The following is a 16,286-nucleotide window of genomic DNA, read 5'->3' as shown; positions in this document are numbered from 1 at the left end:
CATGACTGGCCCAGGCCCCAAGGGAAAGTTAAATACATTTGAGTTCTTCAATCTGAAATAAGACCTTTATTCAGCATACATACAGGTAACTGCCAAAATGAAGGAAACACCAACATAGGGAACACGAGCCGCCAGAACAGCTTCAATGTGCCATGCCATAGATTCTTCAAGTATCTGTTACTCTATTGGAGGGATGTGACACTATTCCTCCACGAGAAATTCCATAATTTGGCGTTTTGTTGATGGTTTTTAACGCTGATCCAGAATCTCTCATAAGTGTTCAATTGGGTTGAGATCTGATGACTGAGAAACACACAACCGTTTAAACCCCCTCTGCTCTTTTGAGCCCTCTATTTCAAAGTCACTTAGATCTCTTCTTCAAGCCATGGTAGAAAAATGATGGGAAACTGGGAATTTGTATACAGGGGAGTGTTGAGCTCTACAGCAGACTCACACAGTTCAATCGCTGGTTGTACACTATTTTCTGTCCCTCCCAAAATATATTTGTAGATAACTGGTCCTCTTTCTGGGACTCACACACAACAGGACCAAGCCTGGCATGCTCAGGAGTGACAGACTATCTTAGCTGGAGGGGTGCTCTCATCTTCCCTATAAACATAGACAGGGCTCGAACTCCTCTAGCTCCACAATGAGATAGGGTGCAGGCCAGGCAGTAGTCTGTCAGCCAGCCTGCCAGCTTAGTGTAGTCAGCTCAGTTTTTCCCATTCAGACCCTGACTGTGCCTCAATCTAGGTATGGCAAAACTAAACATGGCTTTGTTTGCATTTAGCAATCTCACTGGAATAAAGACCTCCTCCATTCCTGTCATTATTGAAAGATATTGTGATAATACTCCACAATGGCTCATAGTAATGGCTGGAATGGTATCAAACACATGGAAATGTGTTTTATGTGCTCGATACCATTCCATTTCCTCCGTTCCGGGCTCTTAGCCATTACTATGAGCCCCTTCTCCCCAATTAAGGTGCCACCGGCCGCCTGTGCTCATATCTCAAAATAGGACTACTTAATGTTAGATCCCTCACTTCCAAGGCAGTCATAGGCAATGAACTAATCACTGATCATAAACTTCATGTGATTGGCCTGACTGAAACATGGCTCAAGACAGATGAATGTACTGGGTTAAATGAGGCCTCTCCTCCTGGTTACACGAGTGACCAAATCTCCACCAAATTGGGAGTCTTCCAATGAGCTTTGAAAGACAGTACCGTGCAATATGAAAAAGCCTACAATGCTGCTCGTTCAACCTACCTTTACAACCCGAGGAGAATAAAACACGATTCAAAATAGATTTCTGATACTGTCGCAAAGCTAACTAAACAGCAGCATTCCCCAAGTGAGGATGGCCTTTACTTCAGCAGTGATGAATTCATTAACTTCTTTGATGAAAAGATCATGATCATTAAAAAGCAAATTACAGACACCTGTTTGAATATTCATATTTCTCCAAAACTCAGTTATAATGAGTCTGCACAGACCTGCCAGGACCTCGGATCAATGGAGACACTCAAGTGTTTATATCCTGTATATCTCGACACGTTCAAGAAAATAGTCATGTCCTCTAAACCTTCCAGCTGTCTACTGGACCCTATTCCAACTAAACTACAGAAAGAGCTACTTCCTGTGCTTCACCCTCCTATGTTGAACATAATAAATGGCTCCCTATCCTCCTGATGTGAACCAAACTCACTAAAGGTGGAAGTAATAAAGCCTCTCCTGAAAGAGCCAAACCTTGACCTGGAAAATGTAAAGAATTATTGGCCTATATTGAATCTCCCATTCCTCTCAATTATTTTGGAAAAAAGCTGTTTCTCATCAACTCACTTTCTTCCTGATGACAAATAATGTATACGAAACGCTCCAATCTCGTTTTAGACCCTATCAAAGTACTGAGACCACACTTGTGAAGGTGGTAAATTACATTTGAATGGCGTCAGACCAAGGCTCTGTGTCTGTCCTCGTGTCCCTAGACTTTAGTGCTGCGTTTGATACCATCAATCACCACATTCTTTTGGAGAGATTGGAAACCCAAATTGGTCTATGCGGACAAGTCCATGCCTGGTTTAGATCTTATCTGTCGGAAAGATATCAGTTAATCTCTGTGGACGGTTTGTCCTCTGACAAATCAATGTTAATCTTCGGTATTCCTCAAGGTTCAAATTTAGGACCACTATTGTTTTCACTATTCTACCTCTTGGTGATGTCATTTGGAAACACAATGTCAACTGTCACTGCTATGCAGACGACACACAGCTGTACATTTCAATGAAACATGGTGAAGCCCCAACATTGCATACCCTGGAAGCCTGTGTTTCAGACATAAGGAAGACATAAGGAGATTATTAATTATTTTATTATTTTTGATGAATTGTTTTACTTTTAAACTCAGACAAAACAGTGATGCTGGATCTAGGTCCAAAGAAACAAAGAGATCTGCTGTTTGATCTGACAATTAATCTCAGTGGTTGTACAGTCATCTAAAATAAAACGTGAAGGACCTCTGCATTACTCTGGACCCTTATCAACATTATTTTAAAAACAGCTTTTTTTCCATCTTTCTATCATTGCAAAACATTGTCAAAAAATCATAAAGAACAGCTAATCCATGCTTTGTTACTTCAAGATTAGACTACTGAAATGCTCTACTCTCCGGCTACCTGGATAAAGAACAAAATCAATACGTCTTCTAGAATCTTGACTAGAACCAAAACACTTGATCATATTACTCCAGTGCTGGTCTCTGTTAAGGCTCTGGCTGATTTCAAGGTTTTCCTGCTAACCTTCAAAGCATTACCTATCTCTCCGATTTGATCCTGCGGTACAAACCTACATGTACAGTCACAAGACGCAGGCCTCCTAATTGTCCCTAGAATTAGCTCCTGTAGAGCTCCATTTTTATGGGATGGTCTGCCGATCCATGTGAAAGATGCAGACTCGGTCTCAACCTTTAAGTCTTTACTGAAGACTCATCTCTTCAGTAGGTCCTGTGATTGAGTGTAGTCTGGCCCAGGAGTGAGGCACTGGAGTGAGAAAAGCCCCTTGCTGTCTCTGCCTGGCTGGCTCTCCTCTCTCCACTGGATTCTCTGCCTCTGACCCTATTACTGGGGCTGAGTCTCTGGCTTTGCTAGTCCCTAAGAGGGGTACATCACATCGTGCCAGGCATTTTTTGGTATACTGGACTTGAGTGGGTAGAGTGACTGATGTCATCTTCCTGTCTGGTTTTGCACCCCCTTGGGTTCGTGTGGTGGGGAAGATCTTCGTGGGCTATATTTGGTGGTCTGTTGATATCTCTCTGGTGGTGTGGGTGCTCTGCTCTGGCAAAGTGGGTGGGGTTGAAGAACAATCTGGCCTTAATTGTACTCTTATAATCTCCAGCCAGAAGGGGACTGGCCACCCCTCAGAGCCTGGCTTCGCACTAGGTTTCTTCCTAGGTTCCTGCCTTTCTGGCGAGTTTTTCCACATCTGCATTGCCTGCTTTTTGGGGTTTTAGGCTGGGTTTCTGTATAAGCAGTTGTGACATCTGATTGATGACTCTAAGCATGATGGGATGTTAATTGCTTAATTAACTCAGGAACCACACCTGTGTGGAAGCACCTGCTTTCAATACACTTTGTATCCCTCATTTACTCCAGTGTTTCCTTTATTTGGGCCTGTATATCTCCATACAAGATAACAAATATATGCACAACATAAAAGGCAATTGCCAAATGTTTTTAATCTGAAATCTCCATTCTCCCTGTGAAACAAATCATATTCAAAAATATATGGAAGAAAAAGTATGCTGCATTTTCATAATCTATTATAGAAAAGTCAATTCTTATTAAACAACGTCACAGTTATCAAAATGCAAAAAAAAAGCTTTCATGAAAAGCCATTCATACAATGGCTTCATATAGTTCATGGGACAAGGCCACAAGCAGGCCTCAATAGAAAATCCAACACATCCTAAGGGGAACATCCTATTCTCAATCCTTTAGTAACCATATCCACGGTGGTAACCATCCGGGTCTCTGTCATGACCGTAGCCCCCATACTCATCCTCAGGACAGCGCATGCCAAGGGACTGCTGGATAGCCATCTCCTGTCTGCGGAGCTGCATGGAGTCAACCAGGTCATATATGATGGACATGGACCACATGGGAGACGGGTACCAGGACTTGACGTTGCCGTCTTTCCCCACCAGCAGCATAGAGAAGTACTCTGGGCTGATCTGGAAGTAGTTCCTGATGTCCTGCACCAGAGAGGGAGAAACGTCCTCACGTTCCACAGTGGCAGTCCCTGTGACACAGGCAGGGTTGAGGGGTTAACTTTAATTGATTTCATACATTAAGAACAACAATGTTTAGAAGAAGAATGGAAGAAGAAGAATTCAGGATTTTCCCACCAATATGGGAACAGTTTCTTACCGTTGATTGGGTATAGCTCAAGGGTCCCGCCCATATCCTCCATGTCCTTTCCAATCAGCTTCAGCACAGACAAGTGGCGCAGGCCTGAGTAGAGCCAGGTGAAAACACGTCATTTCACATTACACCACTGCACCTCTTACGCCTAATATCAAACAAAGCCCTAGCGCCTTCCCAAAGATATCTAGTACATGTGAAGGTACGGATATAGGTGTAAGCAGTGGTTTTAATTTAACTAGGCAAGTCAGCTCAGAACAAATTCTTATATACAATGACAGCCTACCCCCGGCCAAACCCTAACCCCAACGACACTGGGCCAATTATGTGCCGCCCTATCGGACTCCCAATCACGGCCGGTTGTGATACAGCCTGGAATTGAACCAGTGTCTGTAGTGACGCCTCGAGATGCACAGCTTTAAACCGCTGCGCCACTAAGGAGCCCAAATAATACTATTCAGGGAAGTAGAATGGAGGGTACAGTATAATACTATACAGGGTAGTAGAATGGAGGGTACAGTATAATACTATACAGAATGGAGGGTACAGTATAATACTATACAGGGTAGTAGAATGGAGGGTACAGTATAATACTATACAGAATGGAGGGTACAGTATAATACTATACAGGGTAGTAGAATGGAGGGTACAGTATAACACTATACAGGGTAGTAGAATGGAGGGTACAGTATTATACTATACAGAATGGAGGGTACAGTATAATACTATACAGGGTAGTAGAATGGAGGGTACAGTATAATACTATACAGGGTAGTAGAATGGAGGGTACAGTATAATACTATACAGGGTAGTAGAATGGAGGGTACAGTATAATACTATACAGGGTAGTAGAATGGAGGGTACAGTATAATACTATACAGGGTAGTAGAATGGAGGGTACAGTATAATACTATACAGGGTAGTAGAATGGAGGGTACAGTATAACACTATACAGGGAATTAGAATGGAGGGTACAGTATAATACTATACAGGGTAGTAGAATGGAGGGTACAGTATAATACTATACAGAATGGAGGGTACAGTATAATACTATACAGGGTAGTAGAATGGAGGGTACAGTATAATACTATACAGGGTAGTAGAATGGAGGGTACAGTATAATACTATACAGGGTAGTAGAATGGAGGGTACAGTATAATACTATACAGGGTAGTAGAATGGAGGGTACAGTATAATACTATACAGGGTAGTAGAATGGAGGGTACAGTATAACACTATACAGGGAATTAGAATGGAGGGTACAGTATAATACTATACAGGGTAGTAGAATGGAGGGTACAGTATAATACTATACAGAATGGAGGGTACAGTATAATACTATACAGGGTAGTAGAATGGAGGGTACAGTATAACACTATACAGGGTAGTAGAATGGAGGGTACAGTATAATACTATACAGGGTAGTAGAATGGAGGGTACAGTATAATACTATACAGGGTAGTAGAATGGAGGGTACAGTATAATACTATACAGGGTAGTAGAATGGAGGGTACAGTATAACACTATACAGGGTAGTAGAATGGAGGGTACAGTATAATACTATACAGGGTAGTAGAATGGTGGGTACAGTATAACACTATACAGGGTAGTAGAATGGAGGGTACAGTATAACACTATACAGGGTAGTAGAATGGTGGGTACAGTATAACACTATACAGGGTAGTAGAATGGAGGGTAAAGTATAACACTATACAGGGTAGTAGAATGGTGGGTACAGTATAACACTATACAGGGTAGTAGAATGGAGGGTACAGTATAATACTACACAGAATGGAGGGTACAGTATAATACTATACAGAATGGAGGGTACAGTATAATACTATACAGAATGGAGGGTACAGTATAATACTATACAGAATGGAGGGTACAGTATTATACTACACAGAATGGAGGGTACAGTATTATACTACACAGAATGGAGGGTACAGTATTATACTACACAGAATGGAGGGTACAGTATTATACTACACAGAATGACCTCTCGCTCTGTCTAAGAGAGACAGAGCCCAATTTCTGCAATGTGGCCAAACTGAGTCCATGAAACATATCCCAGTAGAAGTACTAAAGACATGCATACAACTGAAGCTCAACGGTCTTGTTTAATTCGTTTCACTGTGCTCGCTAGATTCCTTTCCCCAAATTACAAATGTTTCTAATTTGCAGATCTTTCATCCCAGTACTATTAATGTCATCCACAGAAAGACTGTGTTGGCAGCTAAACAATAGCCTGTCCTCCCAAACTAAGAACCCTGTTTTTCATCAGTATGAGACCAACATGAGTAGTTGACCACATTGTCTACAACAGGCTCAAAACCAAATACCAAACATTCTGGCGAGTCTCAAGAGACCTCTATCGTAACCCAGCTTTAGAGTGGTGTCTATTTTCTAACCTAAACAATTCAGGCATGTTACAGCTAAACGCCAAAAAATCCCTTTTGTTTGTTTGCATAGCTAATGCAGTATGTTACATATTTCGCAACAGTTAAAACTAATTGTGACAGACTCTGCAAGCTACAAATACGTTGACATTCCATGAGATTATCTTCTGTTAATAGTTATGTTACTAGTTCATTTGAACTCTGAACAGATATATCCTGATGCTTGTACAGCATGGCTCGTTGGACCAACAGTGACAGACAGTAACAACAAGGGATGAGGACAGTGTGTTTCAGGAGTGGTATTTGAGAGATAACCCTCCCAGCACTATCGCTATAAGCTTGAGGATCTGAGTGAGCTGGTGAGTTATTCAGGAAATATGTCTGCTCTTGAACGTAACAGGCAAAACATTTTTGATAATGTTTTATTGTCACATACACCAGATAGGAACAGTGAAATGTGTTGTTTTACAGGGTCAGCCATAGTAGTACAGCACCCCTGGAGTAAATTAGGGTTAAGAGCCTTGCTCAAGAGCACATTGGCAGATTTTTACCTTGTCGGCTCAGGTATTCAAACCAGCAACCATTCAGCCCAACACTTTAACCGCTACGCTACCTGTCACCCTAGTTGACCAAAGTGTGGCCACACATTCTGAACATCTCCACAGAAGGGAGTGAAGCAGCCAAGACAAATACTTAAGGGCCCCAGTGAAATCATCAAAACATACAGGCCTGAGACAACAGTGTGACATCACTACTCACCCAGATTGCAGGCCTGGCTAGTCAGGGCGTAGAGCTGCTGCTGATAGGCCCATTCCTCGTCTTCAGAGGAGGAGATCACAAACAGCCTGAGACAACAGCGTGACATCACTACTCACCCAGATTGCAGGCCTGGCTAGTCAGGGCGTAGAGCTGCTGCTGATAGGCCCATTCCTCGTCGTCAGAGGAGGAGATCACAAACAGCCTGCGTCTCCAGCGGAACCTAGAGAAATATAAACACAGAACAAACAATGACATCAAATATATAAAAACAAAATTCCACGAGCCTTTGAGAAGAACAAAAAGGTTACAAATGCATTTCTTTATTTATTTGCATATACATGTTCGACCAGGAGCACACAGGATGTCAGTGTCAGTTTTAGGCGAGTTTATTTGTCAGTTGTGTTGACTTGAAACTGCAGTCACACAGTCTTATATTGCAATTGCATCGTCCTAGATAATAACAAAAGCACACTAGTACCGTGAGAGGAAGTTCTCCAGGGATTTGGATTTGTCTTCTGTCTTACACGTCACTCCTTGCCTCTTCTGCTGTTCCATCTCCTTGATGCGAGAAGAGAATGTGTCTATGTAGTCAAACACAGCCGTCATGGCGATGGGCACCTCATATTCTTGCTGTGAATGGGGACAGAAAACCACATCACCCATCTTTAGGCAGAAAAAGTGTTACGGATGATACTGTATCAATTCACTGCAGTAAAATGGAGCTATTGAAGCGCTCAACCGATATGGTGGATTTTCACTCAGACATAGGACCGAAAGGTTAACCGCTATTTCATCAAAATAAGAAGGTCATCCAGGATGCACAATACTAAGTAGCAGTATACAATAACACATTGTAATTATACCGCAGTAAGCTTTCTAGGGAAACAAGGCCAACCAACCTTCACTTTCATATCAAAGTCAGTCAGCACCATATAGTAGTCGTCAAATATCAGTCCCAACTCATTCCTCAAGGCTCTGATGAGGGGCTGGTTTGTGAAATCCTCTTCTTTCATGCCTTTCAGAGGCTGATCCTTCTCTGTAACCATAAACTTGTATTACACTTGTCATCAGAGTAAAATAGTATTGAAAATTAGCAACAAAAAGTTCAAAACTTAACTTACCAGCCTGGTAATGGTCCATCTTCATGGTGCCATTGGTCAGAGAGCCAAAGATGGTGATAAGAGAGATTTTTCTGACGCCCAATTCACACACATGCTCCAGATACTCATCTCTCTGCTGCGTGTACATAGGATTCTCCTCGTCTGGAGTACTGATCACCTGGGAGGGAAAGAAAAGTGACTGTTTTATCATGTGTCTATTCTGTTCGGTTCTATTCTATTCTGTTCAGTTCTGTTCTGTTCTATTCAATTCTGTTCAGTTCTGTTCTATTCAGTTCTATTCTATTCTGTTCAGTTCTGTTCTGTTCTATTCAGTTCTATTCTGTTCAGTTCTGTTCTGTTCTATTCAGTTCTATTCTATTCTGTTCGCTTCTATTCCATTCTATTTAGTTATATTCTGTTCTAGTGTACCAATATTTCTGCTTCATATCAGATTTAATCAATACATTTATGTAATACAACAGAATACTCACAAGTAGACGTCGTCTCTTCTCAAAATGACCAAAAAAGGATACTAAGAGGTTTGGCTGTTTTGTGGGGGGCCTCTTGTTGTCTGCTTCTTTCTCCTGGTTAATAGCGGCCTTCTTCCCTGGTCTCCTGCCACGATAGAAGCCCCCATCACTGTCTTTAGTAGCCTTCAACCTTTTCTTGTCTGCTTTACTCCTTTTGCCTGATTTATCAGCCTTTTTCTTCCTCTCTGCATTGACAGGCCGCTTGACCTTGCTCTTCTTGGGGGAAGCTGTTTCCACCTGTGCATCAGAGTCAACCTTAAGTTCACTGCCCAGCTCTTCCCCTCCTTCAGTTGGTTTGTTGTTAGTGAGCTGAGTTGGAGAGGTAACAACTTGTCGGCCATGTTTGCTATCGTCGGTTGTGTCTTCTTCATATTGGTCTCTGTGGGATTCTGTAACGTCATCTATGCCATTTCTGTGGGTCTCTGAGGGGATGTAGAAGGATTCGTCTGTGGTGGGGACCTCTAGGTCCCAGTGCGGTGTTGTCTGGGGGTCCAAGAGGCTTCGGAACTGTGGGTTTTGTGGTGGTTGTGGTTGTGGTTCGTCGTGTTGTTGTAGTTTTTGGTTTTGTTGTGGTGGTTGTGGTTCGTCGTGTTGTTGTAGTTTTTGGTTTTGTTGTGGTGGTTGGTTTTATAGTGGTGGTGGTCGTGGTTGTATTTGTTGTGGTTGTTGGTTTTGTTGTGGTGGTTACTTTTGTGGTCGTTGTAGTAGTTGTTGGTTTTGTTGTGGTCGTGGTTGTTTTTCTGGTGGTGGTTGTGGTTGGCTTTGCTGTAGTTATGGTTGTGGTTGCTTTTGTTGTTGTTGGTGGTTTTGTTGTGGTTTTTTTTTTTTTTTTGATCTTGTTGGTTTTGTTGTGGTGGTTGTGGTTGGCCTTGTTGTAATTGTGGTTGCCTTTGTGGTCATAGTTGGTTTTGTGGTTGGTCGGGTTGTGGTAACTGTCACAGCCTTTGGTCCTTGAGCTGGTCTCTGCACCCCTTTCCACACTGGCACCCTGTCCACTGTAGAGTTCACTGTGACCTCTGACCCCGTGGTCAATACCCCCTGGCCCTGAGACTCAACCACCTGGCCCTCAACACCGGCCGCCTTGCACCTCTGCACGAAGCCCCTCTGCCTGGCCTTCTCCAGCTTGCGCATGTGGGTCTGGTCCATCACCTCGTACATAGCCTCCAGCCTGACCGGGTACGGGTACCTCTCCTCCACCTGGAGGGTCTTCCTAAGGAGAACCATGCCAAACTTTCCCTCCTCCAGCTTCAGGAAGTTCATCAGCCTGGGGATGAGGACCGTATCCAGGGGCTCCTCCGTCACCTGTCCCTTGGCGTTGACCCGCCGCACCTTCCCGCCTCGCTCTCCCTCCTGGTGGAACATCACTATCATCTGCATGTGCCGCTCCGCCATCTGGCAGTAGACGTCCGACTTGAGGAGGGTCATCATCAGGCGATAGTAACCGTCTGAGTCATGTGGGGCGGAGATGACCAGGACCCGGTTCTTCCCTGCGAAGCTGGCCAGGACGTTGAGGGAGCCTGCGCTGCCGGGGACGGTGCGGGCTGGTGTGGACTGAGGCTGAACCGCCTCCCCTGTCACTGGTTTACTGTTGTCTTGAGATGTGCCAGTGCCACTGCCAACCTGGTTTATGGGTTTCTTTGGTTGTTGGGGTATTCTTCTGCTTGGCATCATCCTTCTGCTTGGTGGTTCTTTTCCTCTTCTTGGAGGCTCAGCTTTCTCATCTCTCTGCATTCTGTCACCATGGCTCGTCATAGGGGATACATTTATACCACCAGCGGAAGGAGCAATACTGTCAGAGTTCAGCACATTTTGTGTTCTGTTAAAAATCCCCCCCTGGAGGGATGTTCGTCGTAAGATTGTCCTTTTGAGGGGTCTCCTGTCAGAGGCCCCTGTGCTCCATACCAGCAACAGCCATAACACACAGAGATGCAGTGTCTGTTTCATTTTTGCAGTGTCAAAGAAAACCTACAATGGCTATAAGAAGATTAGTGAGAGAGGCATTGCCTGTGGTCCTCTGTCTTTCTGACGTTGTGTCCAGTTTTCAGATGAAATAACTGATCAGTGATTATCCGTAAAAACGCTTTGTTTGAGAAGAAAAAAATTGTTCCGCAGTAGGTTATGACGTAACTGTTCAGAAAGACAAATGCACAATCTGGGCTGTTTCAATAAAGTAAACACAAACACTTGTCAACTTGTGTGCTATAATCTTGCTGAAAGTTTACATGGAAATGCACCATTTACCATTCCATTCTGGTGACAAACAATAACTCCCCGATGATAAGAAATATTGTGGCAGTCGTCCAATGACTCCTTTCTCCGTTTCTGCGGCTGAAATGACATACATTTCATTTTCTATGTTAATGTAGACAGTGCAACCTCTGCTTACTAGGCGGCTACACGTAACGGTTCCATATATTCTGTCTATACAAAACTTACTCCATCGATTGTAACTTTAGAGGCCATTTTCCTCTTTCTAACGTCTTCAGAATGAGAGATTTCTGGAAGTCTCAATGCGTTGTCGGCAAGGAGGGATCTTCTGCCTTCCCCCTTCCAGCGCATCGAGTTACCCGACGAAATACTATGTAACCACAAATTCCAAAAGCGCTCTCTCCCCTCTGAGGACCAACCCAAGACCAAGAAAGAAACTATTTTTGCTGCGTTCACGCGCACGTCGGAACGAGAGAACTCGGAAAGGTCCGACTTGCTAATTGTTTATAGCTACAGACGTGCCGCGTTCAACCAGTCAGAAAGTCGAACATTTGCGAGTTTCCTAGTACCGGATAGCACTTGAACGCAGCATAAGTAGCGGCTCTCACGGCAAGGTTCGACACGGCCCACCATACACATGTACACATAATAGAGCACTATAGTTATTACAACCATATCTGCTCATGAAATAATGTGGCTGCATTTATTATGTATTACCAATGCAGTCTATATCCATAAGTTGCTATGGATGTAGTTTAAGGTTAAAATAATCAGATATGGTAGGCCCAACTATTTAATATTTTATTAGCATAATGTCAATAAAAATTCATGATGGGAGTGGAATTGTATTCATATAGATTTTTACAAGAACACTTGATTATTGTTGTTTTAATAGCCAGTAGTTAGGAAGTTGTATTGAGGGAACTAGACAGGGTAGATTTATGCCATCTACTGGCAGGCTTTGCCATAAAGTATGCTCTTAGTTTTGATTTGTTTTTGTTGTTGTAATTTTACCCCCTTTTTCTTCACAATTTCGTGATATCCAATTGCGATCTTATCTCATCGCTGCAACTCCCCCAACCGGCTCAGGAGATGCGAAGGTCGAGTCATGCTCGCTCTTCTGTGATCGTCTGAATACCTTGGTCAATATACCAACGAATGACCGCACTGTCAATAATAACCGTAACAGTCAATAACAGTGCAATCATATATAAACTCACTATTTGTCACGCTCCAAATTCAACCAATGTGTTATAGATATTTATTGCCGATTTATAAACTACATTTAAGCTTCTAAACTGCTTAACTCTAGGCTCTTTATATTACTAATGTTAATAATAACCATGGGATTATTATATCGCTTTTCAAAGACCCGAAGATGCTTGAAAAAGACGCTAGAAAGATCCTTAACAAAGACGCTTTCTTTATACTGTATGTTTGATCACACATGTGTGATTCATTTGTTGATTAGTTTGCTAATTGTGTGTGTGATTTATTTAACCTAGGACTGTCTAAAGAAGGTATAGGCATCACCTAGGCCTGGCTCAAGAAGGTATAGTCATTCACTGTAGAAGTCTCACATACAAATTACCTCTGGCAGTAATTGGATTGAAAGAGGTCTTGCAGCAATAAGCCTCTTACAGTATTGCAGTTTGCACTTGTTGCTGAGCAGGCAGAGCAGATCCAGGACAGTTTGATGGACACACGGGCTAACATTGCTTAATAACTGCCTATAGGATGAGATTTGAACTACAACCTTGGTTTGAAACGAGGATAGCGTCGATGGGACATATATAATCATTTCCAGTTAGGCCTACAGGCTTTATACCCCTGCAAGGTCAGTCAAGATGATGGCTGGAGATGTTGTTGGTATCTGGGAGGTGGCGTTAAGCGATGGGGTTTACAGGATTGAGTTTGAACACGGCACGGCGACAGGGAAGAGGGTTGTTTGGATCAATGGACAGGTACGTAGGCCCTGAAACATATTCCTTCTTAAAATCTCTAAGGTGTTATTGAGTAGTCAGAGCTATGTACAGAAGGCCTATGGCTGTCTGATTTGCTTTCTTCCTCAGGAGGTGCTCAGAAGAGATTGGATGTTCAAACTGGTTGGAAAGGAGACCTTCACAGTGGGAGGCATGGAAACAAAAGCAACAGTAAACATTGAGGCTATCAGTGGCTTTACCTACGAGTACACCTTGGAGATTGATGGCAAGAGTCTCCAGAAGTTCATAGATAACAGATCCAAAGTCACTAAGACGTGGGTGCTGCAAGTGGATGGTGTTGACTGCAGGATTGTCCTTGGTAAGGATCAAAAAACAAAAAGCATGTTCTTTCCTATGAGCATTGAGCAATATTTCAGTGTCAATTCCAGCTACACTGTCTATTCTAAAAGGTCTATAAAAACATAGTTGGCTGTGTGTAAGGCAACATGCATGTCAGCGCTGTTCTGAGTAGTATAATCTATTTAGGGGAACACTTTTGGGTTGGCTATTTTAAGCCATGCGAGCAACCTGATTGGAAGGGACACTGTCCTTTGTAGCCTATAGCAGAAAGCTCCATGTGACACGAATAAACAAAGCAGGGAACTCTGCACTGTGTGATGTTATGATGCTCTTGTGGATGTGTAATGCACACCGGTAAATCACTAGCAATCATTCCAATGCACTGCATGGTGCTTCTGTCCTGTAAGTCTATGGTGAAAAATATGATGCAAGCAATACTAATTATATACTAAATTACTACTGTATGGTTTCAACAGAAAAGGACACAATGGATGTATGGTTCAATGGGCAGAAAATGGAGACCGAGGTACTTTTTCAACCTCATATGGAATTGAATGTGAAGTTATTGTGTCCATGTATGTTGCATACATACATAGGCCAAGGTTCTGGTTTAACATGATTCACTAATGTTTTGGTCCATACTTTAGTCATCCCAGTCCTTTATGGATATTCATGTACCGTCTCTTGTGGTCGGCTATAGGGAGAGTTTGTGGATGACGGAACAGAGACACACTTCACGGTGGCAGACCATGAATGCTGCATCAAGGCTTTGAGCAGTGGGAAGAAGAGAGCTGGCATCGTCCATTACTTAATGGTGGATGGGGAAGCAGTGGCCGGCTGGACAGATTGAAGAGGACCGCTGAACTTTTCAAGTCAGGAATCTGAAATGTTGGATATATCCTATGTAAATATAAATGAGGAGGCAGCCTCAGGGATGAGTGAGTGGCATTGAACTAAGATATCAATCGACTCAAGGTCTCTGTACTGTTTCTAGATTTTTATAGATGGGATCAATATTTCTATGGTGGAACTAAGGAGTATTATCTTTCTGATAACGAGGTTGTGTATAAATAAGTCAATTAATCAAAGGAAATATGTAAATATTTAACATTTCAAATCATTCAATAAAATATAGCAATACATTTTTTAGTTGTTAGTGTAATCATGTTTGATCTTTGCTTGTTTAAGCAGATGCTACGCTATATTGCACTAATTTGCAAGCCAAATGTATCTCTTCTGAAATATGAATACCTTAGAGCTCCATATATATGGCTAAATTAATGTTATATATTGGCATATACTGTACATGTGAGTGAACATTCTTCAAATGCCGAGAAACAGATGCGCAGCCTCTGCGCAATAAGTACATTCAAGAACGCGACGCCTCTGAACCAGCCAATGCGTAATATGGTTGCCGCCATAGAGATAGATTGAAAACTCTAGTGCCCAAATGAACTATCGGGCCCAAATGCCTATTTTACCATGGGCATTGCCATTGAGGACTTTCAGCATTTTAAAGAAGTCAACTGGGTGGGACTTCCTATGTGTTAATCCAGGTCACCAGGAGGGATCAGCCGATGAATTATACCCCCGTGAAAACAATCCATAAATGCAGGTGGCAATAAATCGCTGACTTTATACCTGTTAAAACAACACACTCCAGGTGGCAGTATGCACCCATTCAGTTTGTTTGCCAACTCATAGAAGTAGTAGAATAAGAAAATTAACTACTTCGAAATGGAGATGGACGCAATGGCTCTGCCTGTGCTCTCACAGATGCCATAATAGGACAGATACAATGATGCGATGTCTATCTAAGTCTATGGGTTGCAGCAGACGTTTTCCAGTAGGAAACGTTCAGGGAATGACGTCCAATGATACAGACGGGATGGATTTCTACCCAAGAGGAAGGGGAAAGCACCTATGTTTTGCCGATCAACTAGAGCAATCTGTAAAATATATATCGCTCTCATCGCAATAAGTAGCCACATTTGTATTGTGTCTTGGAATTTTCGGCAACTGCATGCGCCCAGTGTTTGGACCAAATCCGGACTGTGGGGGGAGTTTTGCGCCTGCTTTTGCACGCTAAACAAAACAACGAACAAGGACTTGGCTGCGCAGAACACACATCCAGCCACGATTAGTAACTATTTAGCTAGTTATGTAGATTGCTTTTGGCAGGTTTGCCTGGGTACATAACTACATTGGTTTATTTGCATGTTTGTGAAGAAAAGCTCCAAACAGATTGGTCGGTCTAAGGAGAGAATGATAGGGGTTTGAGAAATTCAGAGTTTTGTCCCCGGCTTGGACGTTAGCCTCTGCTAGCTACAGAGTTAGCAAATGCCAAAGGGCCTATTTAGCAAGCGTTTTCAAACCTTTCCAGCGTTTGAGAGTTATGACATGACTGCAGTACAGTACTTACCTGTTTGCTGGATTGCTACTATTCATACACACGCTAATATTCGTGAATAAGGTTTTTACTTCCACACTCCGTGAGGGACGGAGCAAGGATATGGGGAAGCGTTGCTCAGCCGACTACTACTGTCACTCCTCCAGGATTTCGAATCAGGAGAGCCCGGGTCGGTTG

The 16,286-nt window shown here is 42.8% G+C and overlaps 2 protein-coding genes across 2 annotated transcripts; one reads left to right on the top strand and one right to left on the bottom strand.

The window, feature by feature from the left end:
- Positions 1-2,358: 2,358 nt before the first annotated feature.
- LOC116371735 (coiled-coil domain-containing protein 80-like) lies at positions 2,359-11,174 on the bottom strand. Its single transcript, XM_031820724.1, has 7 exons — positions 9,171-11,174; positions 8,701-8,857; positions 8,479-8,615; positions 8,058-8,209; positions 7,696-7,799; positions 4,428-4,511; positions 2,359-4,299 (listed from the first exon to the last, which is right to left on the bottom strand). The coding sequence occupies exons 2-7, from the start codon at positions 8,825-8,827 to the stop codon at positions 3,995-3,997; spliced, it is 909 nt and encodes a 302-aa protein (XP_031676584.1). The 5' UTR covers positions 8,828-8,857; positions 9,171-11,174; the 3' UTR covers positions 2,359-3,994.
- A 1,884-nt stretch (positions 11,175-13,058) lies between these two features.
- On the top strand, positions 13,059-14,841 carry LOC109883552 (fas apoptotic inhibitory molecule 1-like). The gene is made up of 4 exons (XM_031820742.1): positions 13,059-13,381; positions 13,490-13,718; positions 14,176-14,225; positions 14,400-14,841. The coding sequence occupies exons 1-4, from the start codon at positions 13,265-13,267 to the stop codon at positions 14,547-14,549; spliced, it is 546 nt and encodes a 181-aa protein (XP_031676602.1). The 5' UTR covers positions 13,059-13,264; the 3' UTR covers positions 14,550-14,841.
- Positions 14,842-16,286: the final 1,445 nt, after the last annotated feature.

This window comes from Oncorhynchus kisutch, unplaced genomic scaffold, assembly GCF_002021735.2.
Source record: "Oncorhynchus kisutch isolate 150728-3 unplaced genomic scaffold, Okis_V2 scaffold3610, whole genome shotgun sequence".
Classification (NCBI taxonomy): Eukaryota; Metazoa; Chordata; class Actinopteri; order Salmoniformes; family Salmonidae; genus Oncorhynchus; species Oncorhynchus kisutch.
This window is presented reverse-complemented; position numbering and strand designations above follow the sequence as displayed.

Coding starts and splice junctions, on each gene's coding strand:
- LOC116371735 (XM_031820724.1), bottom strand. CDS start 8,827: ATGTACACGCAGCAGAGAGATGAGTATCTGGAGCATGTGTGTGAATTG. Junction 7,800..8,057: donor CTGGAGAACTTCCTCTCACG/GTACTAGTGTGC, acceptor ATATTTCTCTAG/GTTCCGCTGGAGACGCAGGC. Junction 4,300..4,427: donor TGAGCTATACCCAATCAACG/GTAAGAAACTGT, acceptor CCTGTGTCACAG/GGACTGCCACTGTGGAACGT.
- LOC109883552 (XM_031820742.1), top strand. CDS start 13,265: ATGATGGCTGGAGATGTTGTTGGTATCTGGGAGGTGGCGTTAAGCGAT. Junction 13,382..13,489: donor TTGTTTGGATCAATGGACAG/GTACGTAGGCCC, acceptor TTTCTTCCTCAG/GAGGTGCTCAGAAGAGATTG. Junction 13,719..14,175: donor TGACTGCAGGATTGTCCTTG/GTAAGGATCAAA, acceptor TGGTTTCAACAG/AAAAGGACACAATGGATGTA.